The 21,097-nt window shown below is 48.2% G+C and overlaps 1 protein-coding gene across 4 annotated transcripts in view; it reads right to left on the bottom strand.

Annotated features, from left to right (window-relative positions):
* The window catches only part of TBC1D2 (TBC1 domain family member 2), a 42,340-nt gene that overhangs the window by 20,486 nt on the left and 757 nt on the right, over positions 1 to 21,097 (bottom strand). For 3 of the 4 annotated variants that reach the window (XR_003432586.1, XM_027105395.1, XM_027105396.1), the window contains exons 2-5: positions 17,647 to 17,788; positions 15,129 to 15,276; positions 9,490 to 9,623; positions 5,208 to 5,404 (exon numbers count right to left, since the gene is read on the bottom strand). Coding sequence is in view for 3 of the 4 variants with exons in the window: in XM_027105395.1 (XP_026961196.1) it covers positions 5,208 to 5,404; positions 9,490 to 9,623; positions 15,129 to 15,276; positions 17,647 to 17,788 (621 nt within the window). In the remaining variant the exon portion in view is untranslated. The remainder of the gene's footprint in view (positions 1 to 5,207; positions 5,405 to 9,489; positions 9,624 to 15,128; positions 15,277 to 17,646; positions 17,789 to 21,097) is intronic. The other variant, XM_027105397.1, reaches the window with a different exon arrangement.

Genomic DNA, 21,097 nt, shown 5'->3' with positions numbered 1-21,097 from the left:
GAAGCCTAGACCATTTTCTGAGTCAGCTGAGATTTGGAGATTACCTGGGGTAACTGCCTGGTGAAATAACCAGTACGTGCCACTGCTCAGACTTGCCCTAGCCTCAGAATCAGGGGGGTATCTGTCTGCCAACTTTGGGAGAGTCAACTCTGAAGCCCATTTCACTACATCAGCTGTCTCTCCCTTCCCACATCTGGCTCTTCAAATCCAAGACCAGCCCGGGAGGCTGTCCTCCCACCCCAGGACCCCTGCACCAGAATAAGACAGGAAGAAAGGAACCCGGGAGAGGGATGGAGCCAGAGCAGGAAGTGTAAAGTGAGGAGTGGGAATGGATCATGGATTCGGAAAAGCTGGAGGCTGGATGGCCCTGGGAGACCACCTGGTTCAGTCACCCCGCTCTCACGCAGGGAGACTGAAGCTCAAGAAAGGACAAGAGAGGACTAAAGGAACCTGGTGGATCCCCATGACTGGGAAAACTGCAGCTAGAACAGAAGGCTCCCAACTCCAATCCTAAGACCCTTCACTTCTTCATGATGTGCAGTTAACGGATTCTGCATCGAAATGCTTCTTTCAATTTCTTTAAAAATGGGAATAACCCATGTTCATAGCAGCATTATTCACAAGACCCAAGAGGTGGAAACAACCCAAGTGTCTGTCGATGGTGAATGGATAAACAAAATGTGGCATACAATAGAATATTACTCAGTCTTAAAAAGGAAGGAAATCCCATCACATGTTAAAACATGGATGAACATTGAGGACCTTATGCTAGGTGAATTAAGCCAGTCACAAAAATGCACATATACATCAAATAGAAATAATGAAAACGAAAAGAAAACTTGAATATCCCATTTTGAGGCTGCTTTCGTCCTTACAATGTGATGACGCCTCTCCAGGTCAGTCATTATCAAGCAACACTATCATTTGCAACAGTTCAAGAGTATTCCTTGTATGGAGCACAAAGTTCCCTTCATCCCACCTCCTAGGATGGACATCTGGGTTGTTTTCCAATTCCCAGTCATAAGCAATGCCTTAGGACCAAGTCTTGAAGTAGAAGAGCTGATCAAGTGACACTTTTAATACTTCTTAATTGAATCATTGTTTGGTCGATCTTAGATTTTGACAACTGTTAATAAGTTGTCATTTTAGTAAACATTTTAAAAGCCAATAAATCATTTATCTTATTAAAGTGTGGATACCTTCATTGCTCACTAGAATCAAGGTGGGTGAGTCCAACAGTGCTTGTGGAAAGAGCACTGGACTGGGAGTGCCCTGGACATGACGGCCTCTGACCCCTAAGGGGCTCGGTGCCATCTGGGAACAGGTGAAAGAGCACTGGCTTGGGAGTTACAGAGGCCTCGGTTCCCATTCCAGATCCACTAATGCGGGTGTTTCAGAAAACTGAACCTCAGCTTTCTCGTATGTAAAATGGAGATGATGGTTCTACTCCACCAAGAGCCACTGAAAGGGTGAGAGAGAAATTGTGACAAGTGTGCCTCCCCAAGCACGGGGGCCCTCTCACCCCCTCTCCCTCTAAGGCCCGTACCCCTCCCCAGGGCCTGTACCCTGAAGTCTCCGGCTGGGGTCCTAGGGAAGGGAGAGGCGGCACCTTGCTCTGATCAAGTTTCCTCACTGAATTATATACCTTCACCAAGTAATCCTGAGTGAGCTAACCTGGCCCCTGGCAGGGCCCGGGGGAGGGGTTCACCATTCCTGGCAGCCAACATCCCCACAAACAACAGCCCTCCATCTGTCGGAGCAGACAGCCTTCAGGTTGGGTGCAACGCTGCCGACTCTGAAAGCCTGAGTCACCAGGCCAAGCTGCCATCTGGTGCCGTCTCCCAGAGTCCAAATCTCTTGGGGGGCCAGCGCTGCAGGGGACTGGGATGGATAATGGCTTAATGGGTATTGGAATCACAGGGAGTGCATTCATTTTTTCTGAGGAGCAGTCACGGTGCTTGTGTCCAATACTGGGCTACACTGCGAGAGCATGGAGGAGACGGCTGAGCTGTGAGGGGTCCTGGACCTGGGGAAGGAGACCAGTGCCTACGTCCTGGCTCTTCCAGCTGCGTGACCTTGGACTAGTCAGCCACCTTCTCTGAGCCCCTTGAACGCGGTGCAGTGAAGAGGGCAGAAGCTCTGGAGGCAGGCAGACCAGAGCCTGAACCCTGACTCAGCGCCCAGGAGGTCATGGGCACGCAGAACCTCTCAGAACTCCAGTCTGTCAGGAAAAGGAGAGGATAACTGGTGTAAAGAGGAGAGACAGTGTGTGGAAGGCACCAGCCAGCACAGTACTGGGGCCACACTTCATACCAGCAGTTACTTGTGTTCAGTCCAGTGGGTGAGGTCCCCAAGGGCAGGGGTTTGGCCCAGTGTACCTCAGTGCCCTCCATAGCATCCAACAGAGTTTGAGATACAAATTCTTAAAAATCACTAAAGCTATTGGCAGTGTCTGCCTGGCTGGCTGAGCCAGGATGAGATCCCCAGTTCCCATGTCCTCTTGCAGCCTGAGGCACCTTCCCACTGAAGAGACACAGGAGGGCATCGTGTAGACATGGGCCCAGGAAGTCCAGGGGACTGTTTCCCCAGCTGAGGTATTACACTTAAAAGGTCTCAGATGGAGAGCTGCTCTCTGACCAGCATTTTTGAGTGCCTGGGGTACCAATGGGCACCCCAAGATCGTGCCAGACTCCTCTGTGTTACCTCCAGGTCAAGAGTCAGTCTCTTTCTCTCCTCCTCACTGGTTTTGGTATTTGGGTTGAACATGAAACCCCACAGTTGGTCTGGCTGGGGTCCCCCTTCTAAATGTGGAATAAAGGTAAGGATGGCCTCCTCCCATCACTGCTATACCCACAAGCACATCTCCCAGAGCCCCTCGGGGAGGGAGGGGGGTGCTTTTACCCCTCGTAAGGCAGGAAGGAATCAACAAGGAGAGCAGGGAATGCCACAGTCACAGCCAAAATAATCAAAGCCTGCATGTTTGGGGCAGCTGCTGGGTGCCAGGCACCCAGCTTTATGAATCTGGACACAGGCCTCTTCAGAAAACATGATTATAAGTCCATATAAAGAGGAAGAGGGAATTCCCTGGAGGTCCAGTGGTTAGAACGCTGCGCTTCTACTGCAGGGGGCGTGGGTTGGATCCCTGGTCAGGGAACTAAGATCCTGTGTGCCGGGGCGGTGCGGCCATCGGGGAATGGGTCAGACAGCACACTATCCACTCATTTCGTGAGTCAAAAGCTAAACCCCAAGACTTGATCTCCTCCCCACTACCTGCCCCAGGACAGGGTTGAGGTCTGCTGGAAAGTGAATTAGTAAAGAAGTCCAGATTCTTTAATGTTGGAACAACTTCCTCCTGACATTTTCACTCTGACTGTAGGGGAGTTGTCAACATCCTGGGCAGCCCGTACTAATCTCCAAGAGCGGAATGAAATCTAGGTCTCCCGGGGCCTCTCCACGTCATTTGACAATTCCTAATGCCTTAGAAGGAAAGGCCGAGTCACGGGAGGCTGCCCACATTTCCTAGAAAGTAGGGGAAGAAGCACGGAAATGACAAGTGGTGTTTACATTCTACATCGCTCTTCCTTTCCAGGTCGGGTTTGGGACTGAAGCTGTACTGATACAGGGATCAGGAAGCTGCTACAGCTCAGCTTAATGCCCTCAGCTCTCAGGAGCGGCCAGCAGCCTCATGACAGGAACGCAAAGGTGACGGAGGAAAAGAGTGATGGCTGGGCTGCTAAGTGGCATCAGAGGAGACTTCACACGCTGTAAGGATACATTTGGGTGCTATAAGCCTGCAAGGGCAGGGCTGTGTCTTTTCTCACTGTTTGTTCCCCAGCACCTAGAACACTGCATGCCTGTAACAGGCCCTCAATAAAAGCTTTGTGAATAAACAAATGAATTGAGAACACATGAATGATTGAGCTTCCTCCTTTGAGGACTCTAATCACCAGCTGCTTCATTAAATGTAACCCCTGAGCTGCCAGCAATGAAGCCTCTGCTGGTTCCTGTAATAACTGTTTAGGGGCAAGAAAGGCAGAGAAGGGGCAAAACTAGGTAGGGAGAGCATTTTTCTGGACTGTGTCCTCTAAAAACAGAGCAGAAAGGAAAAGAAATGTACAAAGGGGAGAATATTTAGAAGTATACCCCTTACCTCCCCAGGAGCAAGACCAGAAATAAAGCAGACAGAGATGTAGAGTAGCCAAAGCTCAAGCAAGAGAGCTGAGGCCTTCCTCTCAGAGGAAAAGGAGCCTGGGCCCTCAGTGGGTACCATCACCAGAGTACCACAGGCACCACGCTCAGGAGTTTTGGTAACAACTGTGCTGGCTTAGTCACTTTTATTGTGCTAAAGAGAGCCTACTGGGCTTCCCTGGTGGCGCAGTGGTTGAGAGTCCGCCTGCCGATGCAGGGGACATGGGTTCGTGCCCCGGTCCGGGAAGATCCCACATGCTGCGGAGCTGCTGGGCCCATGAGCCATGGCCGCTGAGCCTGAGCGTCCAGAGCCTGTGCTCCACAACGGGAGAGGCCACAACAGTGAGAGGCCCGCGTACCGCAAAACAAACAAACAAATAAAAAAAAAAAGAGAGCCTACTGCCCATGCTGCATCCCCCATTGCCTCCCCGCCATGTGACCCTTACTACTTCATGAGGTCTCCCCTGGATGTGAACTTGATTTACTCTCTGAGTTGTGGGATTTTTGAGTGATTTTAATGTCTGTGTATATATGTGATCTGTTACCTACAATGACCATGTAGCTCTTTCTTTCTTAACTGCTATAATTAACTTCTCTCTCTATGAAGCCTAAATCTTCCTCCCTGTCACTGTCCTCTGTTGGGCCTGGCTCAGCCTGGTTTCTCTGTCCTGTACCCAGTTACCAGCTGCCAGATCAAAGATCCCCCAGTTCCTTCGGTGGCCCCTCCGAGGACCCTGCATGCAGATTACCCTCCTCCAAACACTGTGTCTTCGGGTGTGGGGTCAGATCATGCACAGTCTCCCAGGAGAGATCCGAGAGACCTGCCCTTGGTGGCCTTCTGTCCCATAGCTCAAGTGACAGTATGTCCCTGACTGATCAACAGCACAGCATTTCCAGCCACCTGCAGTTTGGCAGTTAAGGACCACAGGCTGGCTAACGCATCACATCTAGCTTGTCCAGGGGCTCCAGGCCCAGAGGGGTCCACTGGAGCCTGGGGTGTCTCTGGGGCCAGAGCTCACCTTCTGAGCCTTTAGCTCCTTGGTGAGCATCAGAACCTGCTGTTCCAAGGCCAGCACTTTCTCCTGGGCGGTTCGGTTCCGTGTGAGTCCTTCGGTGAAGAGCGGGAAGGTGTTGCTCTGGCGCTTGGCTTTCTGAATGAGATTGGCGGTCAGAGAGGACTTGGGTGTAGGCTTTGGAGAATCCGCTGGATCTTTTCCTGCTCAAGAGGAGGAACACAGAGATTGTGATCAGTGGCTTCAGCAGTTCTCAAACTTGGGCTTGCTGCAGAAGCACCTGGAAGGCTTGGTAAAATGCAGATTGGGGGGACTTCCCTGGTGGCGCAGTGGTTAAGAATCTGCCTGCTAATGCAGGGGACACGGGTTCGAGCCCTGGTCCAGGAAGATCCCACACGCCACGGAGCAACTAAGCCCGTGCGCCACAACTACTGAGCCTGCGTGCCACAACTACCAAAGCCCACACACCTAGAGCCCATGCTCCGCAACAAGAGAAGCCACCGCAATGAGAAGCCCTCACACCGCAATGAAGAGTAGCTCCTGTTCGCCGCAATTAGAGAAAGCCCGCGTGCAGCAATGAAGACCCAATGCAGCCAAAAATAAAATAAATATATAAATACATAAATTTATTTTAAAAAATATTTTTAAAAAGTGCAGTTTGGGGACCCTACTCCCAGAGCTTTCCATTCCATAGGCCTGGGGCACAGCTTGAGAATTTGTATTTTTAAATGTTCCTAGGTGATGCTGATACAGCTTGTGCAGGGATCATACTCTGAGAACCACTGGACTATATAAACACTGTTTACACTGTGCCGGGTCATCCAGCCCATCCTCTACCCTCTGTTCCCTATTCCCTCTGTTCCCTACCCTCCAATCTCAACCTGCATGGGTTACCTCCTACTGCCCCGCTAGTGTTTGCCAGGTGGCCATCTCCTCAGGCACGGGCCCAGGCAGGATGTATTTTTTCTTATTTCAGGATCTGACCTCCAGGCTCTGGGCGATTTTCAAGGCACACAGATCTGTCCATTGATAGGAGCACAAAATATCTGTACTCTGCATACTTGCCCCAGTGAGTAATGTAAACTCTCATTTGATTCTAATTACAAGCTAAATTAGGAGACATATCTCCCACAGCTGAATGTCTCAAGGCTGTATCCTTTTATTTCCAGCAGAGCCTGGGTCAGCAACCAATAGCCCACAGACCAAATCGGGAGGCCTGCTTTTGTAAATAAAGTTTTATTGGAATACAGCCATGCCCATTTATTTGTGCATTGTCTGTACTGCTTTCACTCCACAAAGGCAGAGTTGAGTACTTGCAACAGAGACTGTATGGCCCACAATGCCTCAAATATTTACTATCTGGCCCTTTACAGAAAATGTTTGTTGACTGGTGCTAAATTTTCTTTCTTTCTTTTTTTTTTTTAAATAAATTTATTTATTTATTTATTTTTGGCTGCGTTGGGTCTTCGTTGCTGTGCACGGGCTTCCTCTAGTTGAGGCGAGCGGTGGCTACTCTTCGTTGTGGTGCACGGACTTCTCATTGCGGTGGCTTCTCTTATTGCGGAGCACAGGCTCTAGGCGCGCAGGTTTCAGTAGTTGTGGCATGCGGGCTCAGCAGTTGTGGCTCGTGGGCTCTAGAGCACGGGCTCAGTAGTTGTGGCGCATGGGCTTAGTTGCTCCACGGCATGTGGGATCTTCCTGGACCAGGGCTCGAACCCATGTCCCCTGTATTGGTAGGTGGATTCTTAACCACTTCGCCACCAGGGAAGTCCCTAAATTTTATTCTTAAATCCAATGTTAGAGAATCACTCACCCAGACCGCCTTGTCCTGCCCTACCCTCAGCCTGTGCTTTAGGGCTCTGCCATCAGCCTGCATCAAGGGACATGTAATGGCCTGATTATATGGTCAAGAGACTGAGAATTTTGATCACAGGGCACATACACATTATGTCCGTTATGAGGCCCCAACATAAATTCTTCTTAGCTCTCAGGGCCAGCTTTGCTTCTTTTAAGATATGTGTTTATAGTCTTATGGACACCGGAAGTAACCTAACCACTTGCATTTCCCTCTTTGCCTTGGCTGCTGAGAAGCTCAGAGCCACATTTGCTGCCCACCTTTGGTACACCGCAGGATTTTTTCTTGAGCCTATCTAAATTTTCTAACTCAAATTACTCATTTATCTTCCCCCTGATATACACTGTAGTAAGTCATACCCAGTTCTTTTGGGACTATGATATTAAAAATAAGGATGTGGTATGAGATCCCAGGGAAGGGGACAGGCAGGGCTTGCAGGACAAGCTGAATGACTTAGCAACTTTCTTCTGGGGACCAGGCCAAGAGCCAACCAAATAGTATTGAGCAGACAAAAAACTACTCTAGTAGGTGACAGGAACCAGAAACTCCTTGGCCTTGTTGAGTACAAGAACAGAACGGTCTTGTTCCAGGCTTAAAAGAAATCTGGTCGAGCCAGGTACAAAGCAGCCTGCAGAGCTCAGAGGAATGCAATGCTTCTTTTTCTTTCCTGCCACAGGATCTAAGAGGGCAGGGAGGCTCCCTGGAGCCCTGCAGGCTACTGTACACCAACCCTGAGGGCAGGCAGGGTAGGATCACTGTGCCCATCTTATAGTTGGGAAAAACGGAGGCCTAAGACAGTGGTTTTCAATCAGCACCCTAGGATTTCATGGGATCGCCTCAAGGGCTGGCTGGGAAGGGAAGAGGGTGGGGTGGGAGGGGCTGAGGGGGAGCCTGGACTCCCAACCCTGCCTCAACTCTGCTTTTATTTGCTTTGTGTATCAGATTTTGTTTATGGGGACAAGGTTTCATGGCAATAAAGAGGTTGTTTGCAAAGTCACTGACTCAGAAAAGAGGCTTCAGGCAGGAATATGGGGCCAGACTGTTTGGTCTGAATCCTATTCTGTTACTCACTGTGCAGCTGTGAGCGAGTCACTCCTCACATCCGTTCCCAGTTCCCTCAGTTATTAAATGAGGAGAACAGTATTTACCGCTCAGGTTGTTGTAAAGACTAAACAGGTTAATGCACATAAAGCGCTTCGTGCATGTGGATGAAACTTGAAAAGATTCTGCTGAGTAAAAGACACCAATCACAGAAGACTACATATTGTAGATTCCATTTATATGCAATGTCCAGAACAGGCAAATCTACAGAGCCAGAAAGTAGATTAGTGGTTGCCCAGAGGTGGAGACTGGGACTGATGGCTGAGGGGTATGGGGTTTCTTCTGGGGGTAATACAAATGTTTTAAATTTGATTATGGTGATGGTTGCACAACTCTGTGAAGATACTGAAAGCCACTGAATTATATGTTTCAAAGGAGTGAATTGTATGGTATGTGAATTATATCAGAATGAAACTGTTACCAAAAAAAAAAAAAAAAAAGGCTTAGAGTAGCCCTGGCACAAAGTACCTGCTACATGTAAGTGCTAGTTCTATTATTATTATTGATTAGATACAGTACTGATCTTCTCTTGGGCTATTCATCGTGATCTGTGGGGCCTCATCAGGCACTGCTCCAAAGCGGTGCTTTTTCTACAGTAATTTGTACACAGCTCAGGGGTCCTCTCTACCATAAGACCCCTCAGTGCTGCCTTAGCCAGTTTTCTCCCAACTGTTTCTACATAGTTAAAACATGTTTTAAGGGCATTTATGCTAATTTCAAAGATGTCAAACACCCCTGATGGGTCCTAATATTTTGTAAAAGAAATAAAGTGCCATGTCACAGAGGGGATGAATACCTTGAGGTCATTTGTTCTGCTTCTTCAGGTAGATCTGATTTTAATCATCCCAGAAAAGCATTTTTATATCCTTTCCTTATAAATTTTTTTTAAAAAAGGAAGAAAGAGAAAGCAACAGATATTTTCCCTTATTACTTCAAGAATCATTGCTTGGTGTTTCAGTTTGGGAAGATGAAAAGCGTTCTGGAAATGGATGGTAGTGATGGTTACACAAGAACGTGAATGTACCTAATGTCACTGAATTATACACTTAAAATTGGTTAAAGTGGTAAATTTTGTTATGTATTTTTACCACAAGTTAAAAAAAAAAAAGGAAAGAGAGAAAGAAAGGAGGGAGGGAGGAAGGAAAGAAAGAAAGAGAGAAAGAGAGAAAGAAAGAAAGAATGAATCATTACTACCAGACCCATGGAAGCCCAGGAGGAGTGACCTGGAGAGTTGAATCTTTGACACACAAAAGCACGGATGTTTGTTTACGGGGAGGAGAGAGGGCACCCACTTAGTCTCTGAAGGCAGCTCAGACCCAGGCAGAGGCTCACCTGGGGCGCTGAGGTCAGGAGGCGAGGGCTGCTCCTCCCTCTGAGGCTCCTCGCTCAGTGAAGAATCTTCTCCTGAGGGTCTGTGGCCTGTTCCTTGGGTCTGCTTGTTGCCCCGGATGTTGTACATTGTGTTTCTGAAAGGAAAATAGAGGATCATGGGGCTGACAGCCCTGCTATCTTGCCCACTACCCTTCCTGCTGCCACTGCTGGCGCTCAGGCTGCATCTCCACCCCAGTCATGACTTGATCAGTCTGCCTGACTGCAGGCACCCTGCAGGAGGCAACCCATCTGAGCCTCTCCCATCACCCTTACCCTTCTCCTTTCCATTTTTCATCATGCAGATCACCTTTGATACACAGTATTCCTTGTAAACAATACAAGCTTGACTCCTCTGCCTCCAACCCCACTGCTAGAATATAAGCTCCATGAGGGCAGGGGCATTTGTCTGCTTTATTCACTGAAATGGATTTGCCAAACTAACTTTCCCAAAACCTTCACCTGGTCTTATAACCACCTGGCTTAAAAATCACCAGTGGCTCCCTACTTCTGCTGAGAAAAGTTCCAAACACCTCCTGGCCTCTTGCTCCCCTTGCTTTCTTTCCCTGCTCAGACCTGTTCTCTCTGTAGCCTTCACTGATCACCTCACAGCCTCCAAGGAGCTTACTGCACTTCATGCATGGGTCACTCTTTGACCAAGTACTTGTCTAGACTGAGTAGTGGTGTCTTTTCTTCAAGAACTGAGCACTAACCTACCTGCATGCCTACTGGCACCTGGCACTGGGTCACATGTGCCCAGCGTACAGACTCAATAGATGTTTGTTTTGCAGGAAGGAACTAGGTAGCACCAAAGGCTGGCCTGGCACCACAGGCCACAGAGAAGTTCATGAGTTGGATGAAAAGGCAGTTCAATTGAGTTTGTTTTCTCTTTGCAAAGGTATAAAAGTCGACATATTCCAAAACTAATAACAAGGAAGAAAAAATGACTAAAGAGTTCACTAGGTCAGTGTTTTTCAAACTGCAGGATGTGAGCCATTGGTAGACTGTAAAATCAGTTTAGTATCACGACCAGCACTTAAAAAAAATGGAATAGAAAATATCAGAATGCGCCCCACTTAGAAAGGATTAAAATTTTGTGAATTACATATATGTGTATTGAGCCATATAATAAGATGTATTTCTTACTGGTCAACAGTTTGAAAAACACTGCAGGAGGAGGTCAATTATCTAAAGGGCAGCAATAGCGTGGCCAGAAAACAAAAGGCTGAAAAAGTCTGTAGACTTGCGATGGAGTCCTGGCTTTGCGCTATCATCCCTCCACGCGATGTATACGTCTAGCAATATGGTGGACAAAATATCTGAAAAACCCTTGTTCCACAAACATCTACCTAGATGCTAGATAAATGCAAAACATATTTCAAAAGTATTTAGCTGAATTCTCAGAAAAGGAAGGGAAAATCCCTAGGGACTAAACACAAAAAAGGAGTTGAAACTCAAGTGGGAAGTAAAGAGGAAGATGCATATATAGATTAAATTACTTTTCAACAAATATTTACCCCTTCCCCTCCACCTCCGCAGGAGCGGAGTACATCCCCCTCCTCCTTTTGATTTTGGGCACAGCCATGTGATTTGCTTTGGCCAAAGGGATGTTGGCAGATATAATGTAAATATAGGCTTAAAATGTGCTTGCATGTAGGGCTTGCCCTCTTGAGGAACATGCCTCATAGCTGCTGGTCCATGGAATGTGAGAAATATGTTGAGGAAACCTAGATCTTCCCAACGGCTTGGAGCCAAGACCAGGTGAACCTAGCCTGTATCACGTGAACCCAGATGTGCAGGAAATGAATGTTTATTATTATATGACACTGAATTTTGAAGTGTTTGTTTGCAGCATTATTATTGTGAAAGTTGGCGAGGACATGAGTTTGTCCAGGGATCAACTGCTTTATTTAAATTGAAATATAACTGACATGTAATATTATATTAGTTTCAAGTGTACAACATATTGATTTAATACATATACTTACTGCAAAAGGATCACCACAGTAAGTCTAGCTAACACCTATCACCACCCATAGTTACATTTATTTTTTCTTGTGATCAGAAATAAACTGTTGATACCAGAAACCTAGAACCTTGGTTGCAAAGGAGGAAAGAAAACAAGGTTTTGGACCCATGCAAAGTATGAAGTTAAAACTGAAATTCTTACATAAAGCTGAGATTCATGAAGGTCCATGCCCTCTGTGAAGTTAGAAAAAGAAGCCTGCTGGCAAAATTAATATAAGGAGAGTCTAGGTGAAGGCTCTGGGTGTTCAAAACATTACCTTTGTGTGGTTTTGGTTATCAGGATAGTATTGGCCTTATAGAATGAATTAGGAAATGTTCTTTCCTCTTTTTTTGTGGGGAGTGGTAGTACAGTTTGTGAAGAATTGGTATTTATTCTTTAATGTTTGGTAGACTTCACCAGTGAAGTTATCTGGTCCTAGGTTTTTGTGTGTGTGCATGTGTGTGTGTTGGTGGGGTGGGGTGTAATTTTTTGATAACTAATTCAATCTCTTTACTTGCTACAGGTCTATTTAGATTTTCTATTTCTTCTTGAGTCAGTTTCAGTAATTTGTCTTTCTAGGAATTTGTCCATTTCATCTAAGTTATCTAATTTATTAGCATAGAATTGTTCATGGTATTCCCTTATAAACCTTTTTATTTCTGTAAGGTTGGTAGTAACGTCCCCTCTCTTGTTCCTGATTTTAGTCACTTGAGTCTGCTTTCTTTTCCTGGTCTTTCTAGATAAATGTTTGTCAACTTTGTTAATCTTTTCAAAGAACTATCATTTGATCTTAAACTTGTTTTTAAAACAAAATGCAGTTTTTTGGTATAGTTGGGTCTCGAATAGGAAAAGAGTGAGATTGTACTTCAATGGAGAGTACAGATGACTGATGGAAGGTAAAAATTAATCAATTAAATTTAGAACAGAGAAGAAATTAGAACTCAGCACTCCTAACACCTGACCTTAAATAAGGAGCCCTGACTCCTTGGGCTAGTCATTTCCTCTTCTTAGTTCTTACTTTACCCATCTAAAAATAAAAGGGTGGTGGTCATATTAATATGAATGATGACCATGAGAGGCACTATTTACTGAGTATCACTCTGTGCTGCGTCTTTCTGAGCCCCATTACATGGATCTCACACACCATAGGCCACATGATTTGGCAAGGACCCTGGGGCACATCCCTATGGCCAGGGGCACTGGCTGGGTGGGGTGACCATCACTGTTGCCCATACTTCCCCTTGTCCAGGGGCTGCAGCCTCCCCAATGTGTCTAGGGCCTCACAAGCAGTCACCCCTGGGGTGTGGGAAGGCATAGAAACCCCAATTTCAGGGCAACAAAGATCATTCTAAGCCCTAGCACACGTCTCCTCTGAGGATGGGGAGCTCACTAACTACTGTCACAGCCCAGGTGGCCATTACCCAGCCAAACTATTGTGCTTGGAAGAGGCATCTCCATTTCATAAACGTATTGACTTTGCCTGGAGCAGTTCATGGATCATCTTCTGTGGAGGTTTAGCTCTAGGTCTGAAAGGCCTGGTCAGCATGGGAGTAGTGGTCACAAGGACTTGTTCTGGAAGGATAGATAACCTTGGGCAGGACATTTATCCCCTCTGAGCCTGGATTTTCCCATCTGCAATGGGATGAGGAACATATCCACAACAAACAATGACTGGGGCCTTGCATGGGCCAGGTCTAAGATAAACCCTAGGAGTTCAACTCATCTAATCTTCACCCACATGCATTTAACTCTTTTACTCCTCACAACAGCCCAATGAAGTAAGCACTATTATAACCTCCACTGCACAGTGAGAACTTTGATTTGGAAAGGACAGGTAACCAAAGCCACAGAACGAGTAAATGGTGGGGCTGAGCAATAGACTTGGATGTCTAATCCATGGTCTGAGAACTTAACCATTAGATACCACTTCACAGGTTTGTCCAGACATCTTGTTGAGAGTGTAAAGCACCTAGCACAGTGTCCTTCCTCGAGTATGACCTGGGCTCATGGCAGACCCAAGAGCAAGCACCAAGACCCGCCAGGGAAAGGGGGTGCAGGAGACAAGGGCAACCCTGGTCTTTCTGGGGCTGTCAGCAGCCAGGGCACTTGGAAAACCGTCTCACATTTTCTGTGGTTTATGACACATAACTGACTGATCCTCGGAAACTTCCTTCCTTTCTTGGTCTCTGCAGGTTCTCGGTTCTGCTTCTGTTGTTGGGTGGCCATCATTAGGCACGAACCTGGCTTAATCTTGGTGAGAATGCCCTGGACACACACTGGCTGGGTGGCTGGCCTTCTCAGATCCCCTGTCCCCACAGCAGGCTCCCCATGTACCCAGTGCCCTCCAGCTCCTCCCATGGGAAGATCCCCTGCCGGGCGCCGTCCTTGTCCTCTCACCCTGGGGGGCTCAACCAGGTCCCGTACCCGCCAAGTCTCTCTCTCTGGCTCAGATCTCTCTCCTGAGTTCTAGGCCTTTCCATCCAAATGTCTGTGGGGTAGTTCCATCTCTAGCCAGCAGACCCTAAAGGACACTCATCATATTTTCCCTAAAACCTGCTTCTCTCCTGAGAACGGCATCACTCCCCTGCTAGTTACCCAAGCAAATTCAAACCCTGAGGCCGACAGAGAGAAACGCTTCGCTTGAGCCACACGGGGCGGGGCTCTAATCTAAGTTCAGGGAGCAATCTATTCTGCTTTCTAAGAGGTCCCAGTTTGTCTGAAGTCCACACAGAAAATAACCACCCAAACAGGATCAGCGTTAGGTACAGTCTGAATTCCCAAAAGCTTCCATCCCTTCAATTAGAGCCACAATAGTAGCAGCAGAATAATATTTAAGTGCTTACTGATCCCCAAGCACAGTTCTAAAGCAGTTTACATGTATTAACCCATTTATAACCCCCCTGCCCCACCCCAAACACACACACACACTAATCTTGTAAGGCAAATACTGTTGTATTTACATGTACGAATAATTTAAGTGAAGCAGAGAGAAATCAAACAACTTGCCAAGGGCAGAAGAGCCCATGACTGGTGGAGCCAGGATACAAATGCAAGCAGTTTGGCCCCAAAGCTCAGGCCATAGTGCTATCTTCTTATGAACTATTTAAAACAAAGCCTGCCGGTGGGAAATATAAATTGTATATATCACACATTATGAGATGAAAAAGAAGCTAAGATGTAATCGACATACAGTAAATTACACATGTGAAAAGTGAATAATTTGATGCATTTGACATATGTAGACATTTGTGAAGCCACCACTCCATTACATTGAATATGATCTCAATTATGCATATATGTATATAGAAAATGTGAGGAAAGTGATGCTAAGAACGCTTGTCTGGGTGAAAGGACTATGGGTAATTTTAAATTTATACCTTTCTAGATGTTTCTAACTTCCTACAAAGAATGTGTGCTACTTTAAAAATCAGAACAAATGTAGTATTTTAAAGTGATGATGTAATGAATTGAAAATAAAGCCCCTAACCCCCAACCCAAGTCCACCTCCCTGCAGAGGAGTCACACCGGATCACTGTAAGCTCCAAAGAAGGTGCTGCCTGCAGCCTGGCAGGCCCCTCAGCTCCATCGCACTTACTGTATTTCAGTTCCCAGGTGCTTGAGGGAGATATTCTGAAGGGCCAAGGGCATAGCAGGGACCGGCTGCAAGGCAGCTGCCATGCCCACAAGGCCAGTGGGCGTTTTCACGGGACACAGGAACTCCTCTAGCTCCGCCTCCTCTTGCTCTGGGGAACAAAGAAAAGGAAAATCATTCACGCTGGGGCTGGGGTCCGGTCACTGCACTTAGAAAGACTAGACAGGGTGGAGACTGGAGAGGTGGGGCAGCTGTCTCCAGACAGCTAATCCAGGGCCTGCCAGCTTGCTCAGGGCTCCAGGAATGTCTTTCTGGGGAAGGTTTCACAGGGGACCTGGGTCCAGGAGGGTGAAGGCTTGCTGCGAGAAGGGCTTCAGAAGAGAAGCCTACACCACAGCTTCCTGTGTCTCCCTGCAGCGTCCTCAGGAGACTGGCGCCTGGTCATTGTGGCGCAACCATGCCCACAGCAGGGGCTGGCCCAGAAGAGGCCCGCTGAGTGTGCTGAACCAAAGCCATTCTTCTGATAACCTGGTTCTTCTGATTTCCGGACACTCAGGAATTCTGTCTTTGGGAGGGTTTCTTGTTGCTTCTAGACTGAGGCAGATCCGGCAACCGTGTCAGCTCAGGCTGCAGTTTCCCGCACAGCCAGGGCTGTTGGCTCTCCCGCAGATGGGAGCGGAGGGTGAGTAGAAGTGCAGAAGCAAAAGCAAACAAACCCTTCCCCAAAGAAAGTCCTTACAAGCATAAAACACCCAGAGGGTTCTCTGGGAAAATTACAGATGAGTATCATAAACCATAAAAAGGAGCATTTACTATGACAGTAACAGTGTGCAGGTACACATATAATAATCATATTATTAGGACAGTTCTCACACACTGAACACTCACTATGTACCCGGCATTTTGCTCAGGGCTTTACATTCCTTTCCTCATTAATGATAAAATTCAATGTATTCGCTCACACATTCACTCAACAAATATCCAATGTGCATGGCAGGGTACCAGATACTTGGGACACAGGTGACAAAGACATGGCCCCCACCCTTGAGGGCTAGGGGGCAGAGACTGACAAGGACGCTGTGATTAGAACACAATGTAACCATCTGCAAAAAGTGTTGAGGGCTCACAGACAGTTTAGCAGGCAAAGTCCCAGAAGGCTTCCAAGAGGAGACTGGCAAAAGGAGGAGGTGGCAGTGGAGCTTGGCCATAGAGAGTAAGCAGGAATTCACCAGGCAGAGAAGAGGGGGCAGGGATGCCTCTGGTGCTGCTGAAGTGCACAGCAAGAGGCGGGCACTGGGGGAGCAGGCAGAGGTGAGATGAGGAAGGATGAGGCCTGAGTCTGGTGCTAAAAAGCTGGGACTGGGCCTGGGACATGGAGGGCGGCCACAGAAGCGGGGTGGGGCTCAGGCGCTCATTTGAGAAAGCTGGCTCGGGTTACAGTGAAGAGGTTGGGTCTGAGGTGGCAGGCTGGGACATGGGGACACTGGAGAGGAGACTGCTGTGGTTTTCTAGCTAAGAGTTGAGGCCTGACCCAAGGCAATAGCAGCGGGGGCCTAGATCTGACATGTAGGCCAGAGGGTAGACATGGCCAGCCCAGGTGACTGGACTGGCTATCTGAGATCCAGGAAGGGGCAACTAGGTAAATGAAGCCCATTTACTCAGGGAAGGAAAAGTGGGGAGAAGGGTAAGGGCAGATGAGCTCAGTCTGTAAAGCGTCCGGGTACCAGGGTCTAGGAGGTGTCCGGCCACAGGTCCTGCCCTCGCCCATTGGGCTTCCCTGTCAACTGAGGGTGAGGCATGTTAGACACACTGCAGCTCGGTGGGTGGTCTGTCTCAACTGTGAAACCTGCTGGTCACAGTGCTGGCTGCAGCATGGGGGTAGGGGGGTATGAGCTCCCGGTCTCCTCCATGCTGGGATGTTTTAGTATTTGGGATCACGTGGGCCACCTGGCGGGGGTGAAGCTTCTGCCCACGGCAACACTGGGGATAAGATCACGGATCTACTCAACTCACAGCACAAAAGCATTTATGTAAGAAGCAACAACAACAACTGCATTCTCTCATTAACCCTCCTCACAGCAACTCTGTGGAAGTTTCATTTCTTGAGATCTTTCCATAATTGTCATCATCATAATAGTAACTGACATCTACTGAGCTCTGACAATGTGCAGGCATTGTTCCAACCCTTTAAGGTGTAAGGATTCATTTAATCCTCATAATAACCCTAAGGAGTAGGTATTCTTTATTAACCTCATTTTACAGGGAAGGAAACTGAAGCTCAGAAAGGTTAAGCAACTTGCCTAAGACTGCACAGGATTAGGATCTGAGCCCAGCCAGCCTGGCCTCAGAGCCCATATTCTTGCCCTTGATGCTATACTGTTGCCCTAGCTCATCCTGAGTCACATCCCTGGCTCTCCGCTTCTTTAGCAGAGGGGTCCTCCCACTCACTCCCAAAAGGAGGGTAAAGGCTTGGTCACCAAGAGCCCTGGGTGTGTGGGCAGGAGGCAAGCCCATTGGGTACCTAGCTCGAGGCGCAGGGCGGGCCCATTCCCAGCCAGGGCAGCGTCAGGGACGGCGGGAGGTGCAGGCGGGCTGTTGTGGAACTCCCAGCGCTTCATCTGCAGCTGCTGCAGCCAGTATAGCATCGCTTGCTTGGTGGCGGCCTGAGAAGCACAAGCGTTAGTTGGCAAGGCCCTGTGCCTGCATGGTGGCACTGGGTGTGGGATGCAGGAAGGTCATGGGAGGCTTGGCAACTCTCTCCTTCCCAGAAAAAAAAAAATTGTCACTGCAGGTGACACCTCTGAAACACCACATGCTTCTTGGCAACAGAAGATAATCGGGCTCTGATCTCCCACTCAGAGGTTCCTTAACCTTTCTGGGCCTCAGTTTTCTCATCTGTCCTATGGTGATGATAACACTCATTTCATAGGGTGGTTATGAGGGTGAAATGAAGTAAGGAAAGTAAAGTATACAGCATAGTTCCTGACATGCAGTAGGTGCTCAAAATGTGCTCACTGGATAAAATATTTTGGAGGTGTTAAGAGAGAGGGAGAGAGCTTTGAAATTCTGACCTGGCTGGGGCCCTAGTAGCATCATTATCTCCCTGTGTGACATCTCAGTGTCCTAGCTGACTTTGTGGAATAGGGAGAATCTCTCCTGTTTTGGGGATGATGTGATTGGGGACTGGAAAGCCATATGCACACAACATTGTGGCACCCTCCAGGCAGCCCACATGAGGTATGGTTGATGCTGGTCGTTAGTCTCCCAGCAGTGGATGGTCCACACACCTACTCTCACATCCATTATGTTGCCGGATCCTCCACTGGGGAGGCAGGGCGGGAGTGATCGGCCCCCTCCATAGATGGAGAAACTAAGGCTTTGAGGCCGTCCAGGCAGGTGGTGGCAGAGCTGGTCCCAGAACCCGGGTCTCCCACTTCTAGACCAGAGATTTGTTGTAATTTACGGCCGGGAGATTGTGACTTACATGGATAAAGCCTAGGATCGGTTGGGCTGCAGAAGCTGGATAGGCGCTGGGAGTGGATGGTGAGCCTCACAGAGCTGCCCACAATCAAGGCCATGTGAGAACGTCAGCAGGCAACCAGGGCAAGCCCCCTTCTCAAGAGGACCACGGTGAGGTGTGCACAAGGCTGGGGGCTCCCTGAAAGAGGCCCTCGGCCTGTCATGGAGATATCATATCAGATAAAATGATGCCCACCATTCTTCTCTTTCTATATACTTTCCCCGAGAGACCTCAGCCCCTCTCAGGGCTTCACCATGACCTTGTGCTGACAAGCTCCAGCCCATACCCGAACAATCCATTTTATTAATTCATTGGACAGGTGTATATTGAGCATGTACTATACGTGTCAGGGACTGTGGAAGGCACTGGTGAGCCCACACACACGGCCCTCCCCTCTTGGAGTCTACTGAGGGGGACATATAACTGTATATCCTGCGGTTTCCTCATCCTGGGTTCCTTGCTGTCAGTGACTGCCCCAACCAGGCAGTCAGCCAGTTACACAAGCCACCCCTGACCCCTCCCTCACATCCTTAGCCGCCCCCATTTGTCTCCCGCCCCACTGCTACAGCTCTAGCTCGGCCGTCATTCTCTCCTGACCACTTCCTGACGGACTCCCGAACCACAGCCTTGCCTTCTCCTAACTTGTTCTCTACCCAAAAGCCAGATTGACCTTTCTCAATTTTTTCATCTCACAGTGCTTCCTTGCTTAAGGCTCTGACAATTTCCCCACAGCCCATAAGACAAAGTCCAAGCTCCCTGGCCTGCCAAATGCCCTGCCCTCGGGCCTCTGCTCTTCCACTCCATCTTGTGGGCCCCTCTATACCCCAGGCTCCTGGGATTTGCCTGGACGTTCCAGGCTGTACCATGTTTTCCTATGTTTACTCATGGGGCTTTCTTGGCCTGGAATATCCTTCTCCCTCTTGTCTGCTTGTAGAAAACCGATTTTCTCTTTCAAGCGTCAAGGTGTGGTAGCCCCCTTCCCACCCCACCCCCACTCTGGCCCATGAGGCCCTCTCTGGATAGCCCCACCTACTTAGTGGAACCACCCTTTCTGTCACAGCACCTTTCTGGTATAGACTTATCATACTGTCCCTACAGAACATTTTACTGCGCATGCCAGTCTCCCTGTCCGTCTCTCACAAGACCTTAAGTGGTTTGAGCCCCAGGGGGCAGGTCTGATTTTGTGCCACACCCCAGCGCCTAGCACAGTGCCAGGCACACACACGGGTCAATGGAATAGTAAAAGGCACGTGTTAGCGACCCTGTAGACAGCATTCAATGTGTGGGAGCAGACACATGACCCATAAGCCAAGTAACCCTAAAATGCCTGCCCTCCTGGCCTGGAATTCCTAATTTGCATTATTTTTGCTGATCCCCCACCCCCACCCCCAGCCTGGTCACTAGCCTGGCCCAGACAGTAAAGTGGAACTAAAGCTGTGGGCTATATCCAGGGGGCTCAAGAGATGCCCAGTGGGCTGCAAGTAGGGGTGGAGGTGTGGGAAGACAGGGTGGGGGTCAGGGAGGTGGCAGTCGTCTGGCACACTCTCCTCTGCTGAGTGTGAATTCCAGAACTCTTAGCCCACATCTGTCTTTCCAGTTAAGTTCTAGGGCACTTCCTCTTGACATGACATGAACTTTCTGACCTTGGTTCTATCACTATGTGTGTTCATTCAACAAATAATTATTGAGGACCCACTAGATGCCAGGCTGTATTCTAGGCACTGAGATTAATTCAGCAACTTGTAGGTGCCTGTGATGTGCCAGGTGCTTACACACCCTGTTATAAATCTCACAAACTATCTAGGTACTAAGAGGTTAACTTGCCCAGAGTCACACAGCTAGTAAGTAGCTAATGTAGAATTTGAATCCAAGCCTGTCTGATTTCAAAGCACATGGCCTTTGCACTGCTTCAGGCTTTCTCAGTTAAATATGATAATAAAACAAAACCTACTGATGAGAAAACAGGTTTAGACGTGCATCAATGAACAATCTAGGTTGATCAGTGAAACCTAAATATTTATCTCCCAATCTCTGCCAAAGTTTTCTCAGCATTCACTCCCCTTGGCCACAACATCAAGAAAAGTAATTCAGGATCCGGGCCTTCGAGAGGATGGCAAAGCTCATCTTGACTATACTTCAGCCCCAAGTAAGAAAGTTAAGGGAACAGCATTGTTAGCCACACCTAAAAGTAAAAGTTTTGACACAGTACTGAGAGGTAGAAAAGCTATGGGATTCCAAGTGTGGGCTACACCACTTTTTAGTTGTGTGACCTCGGACCAGTCACTTCATCTCTTTGTGAATCAGTTTCTTGATCCGTAATATGGGTCCATCATCCCGGCTTTTGTTGTGGGAACCCAGTGAGGAAGTGGGTGTGAATGTGCTTTGGAAAGTACAAAACCCTGGGCACCCAGGGTTCACTGGGCTGATCAGGGTCGGTGATTATCGTAAGTTT

The sequence above is a fragment of the Aethalodelphis obliquidens genome, unplaced genomic scaffold (genome assembly GCF_003676395.1).
Source record: "Aethalodelphis obliquidens isolate GAN/ISIS:26980383/991018 unplaced genomic scaffold, ASM367639v1 scaffold7, whole genome shotgun sequence".
Lineage (NCBI taxonomy): Eukaryota > Metazoa > Chordata > Mammalia > Artiodactyla > Delphinidae > Aethalodelphis > Aethalodelphis obliquidens.
The sequence above is the reverse complement of the archived record's forward strand: the minus strand, read 5'-3'. Positions and strand labels throughout refer to the sequence as shown.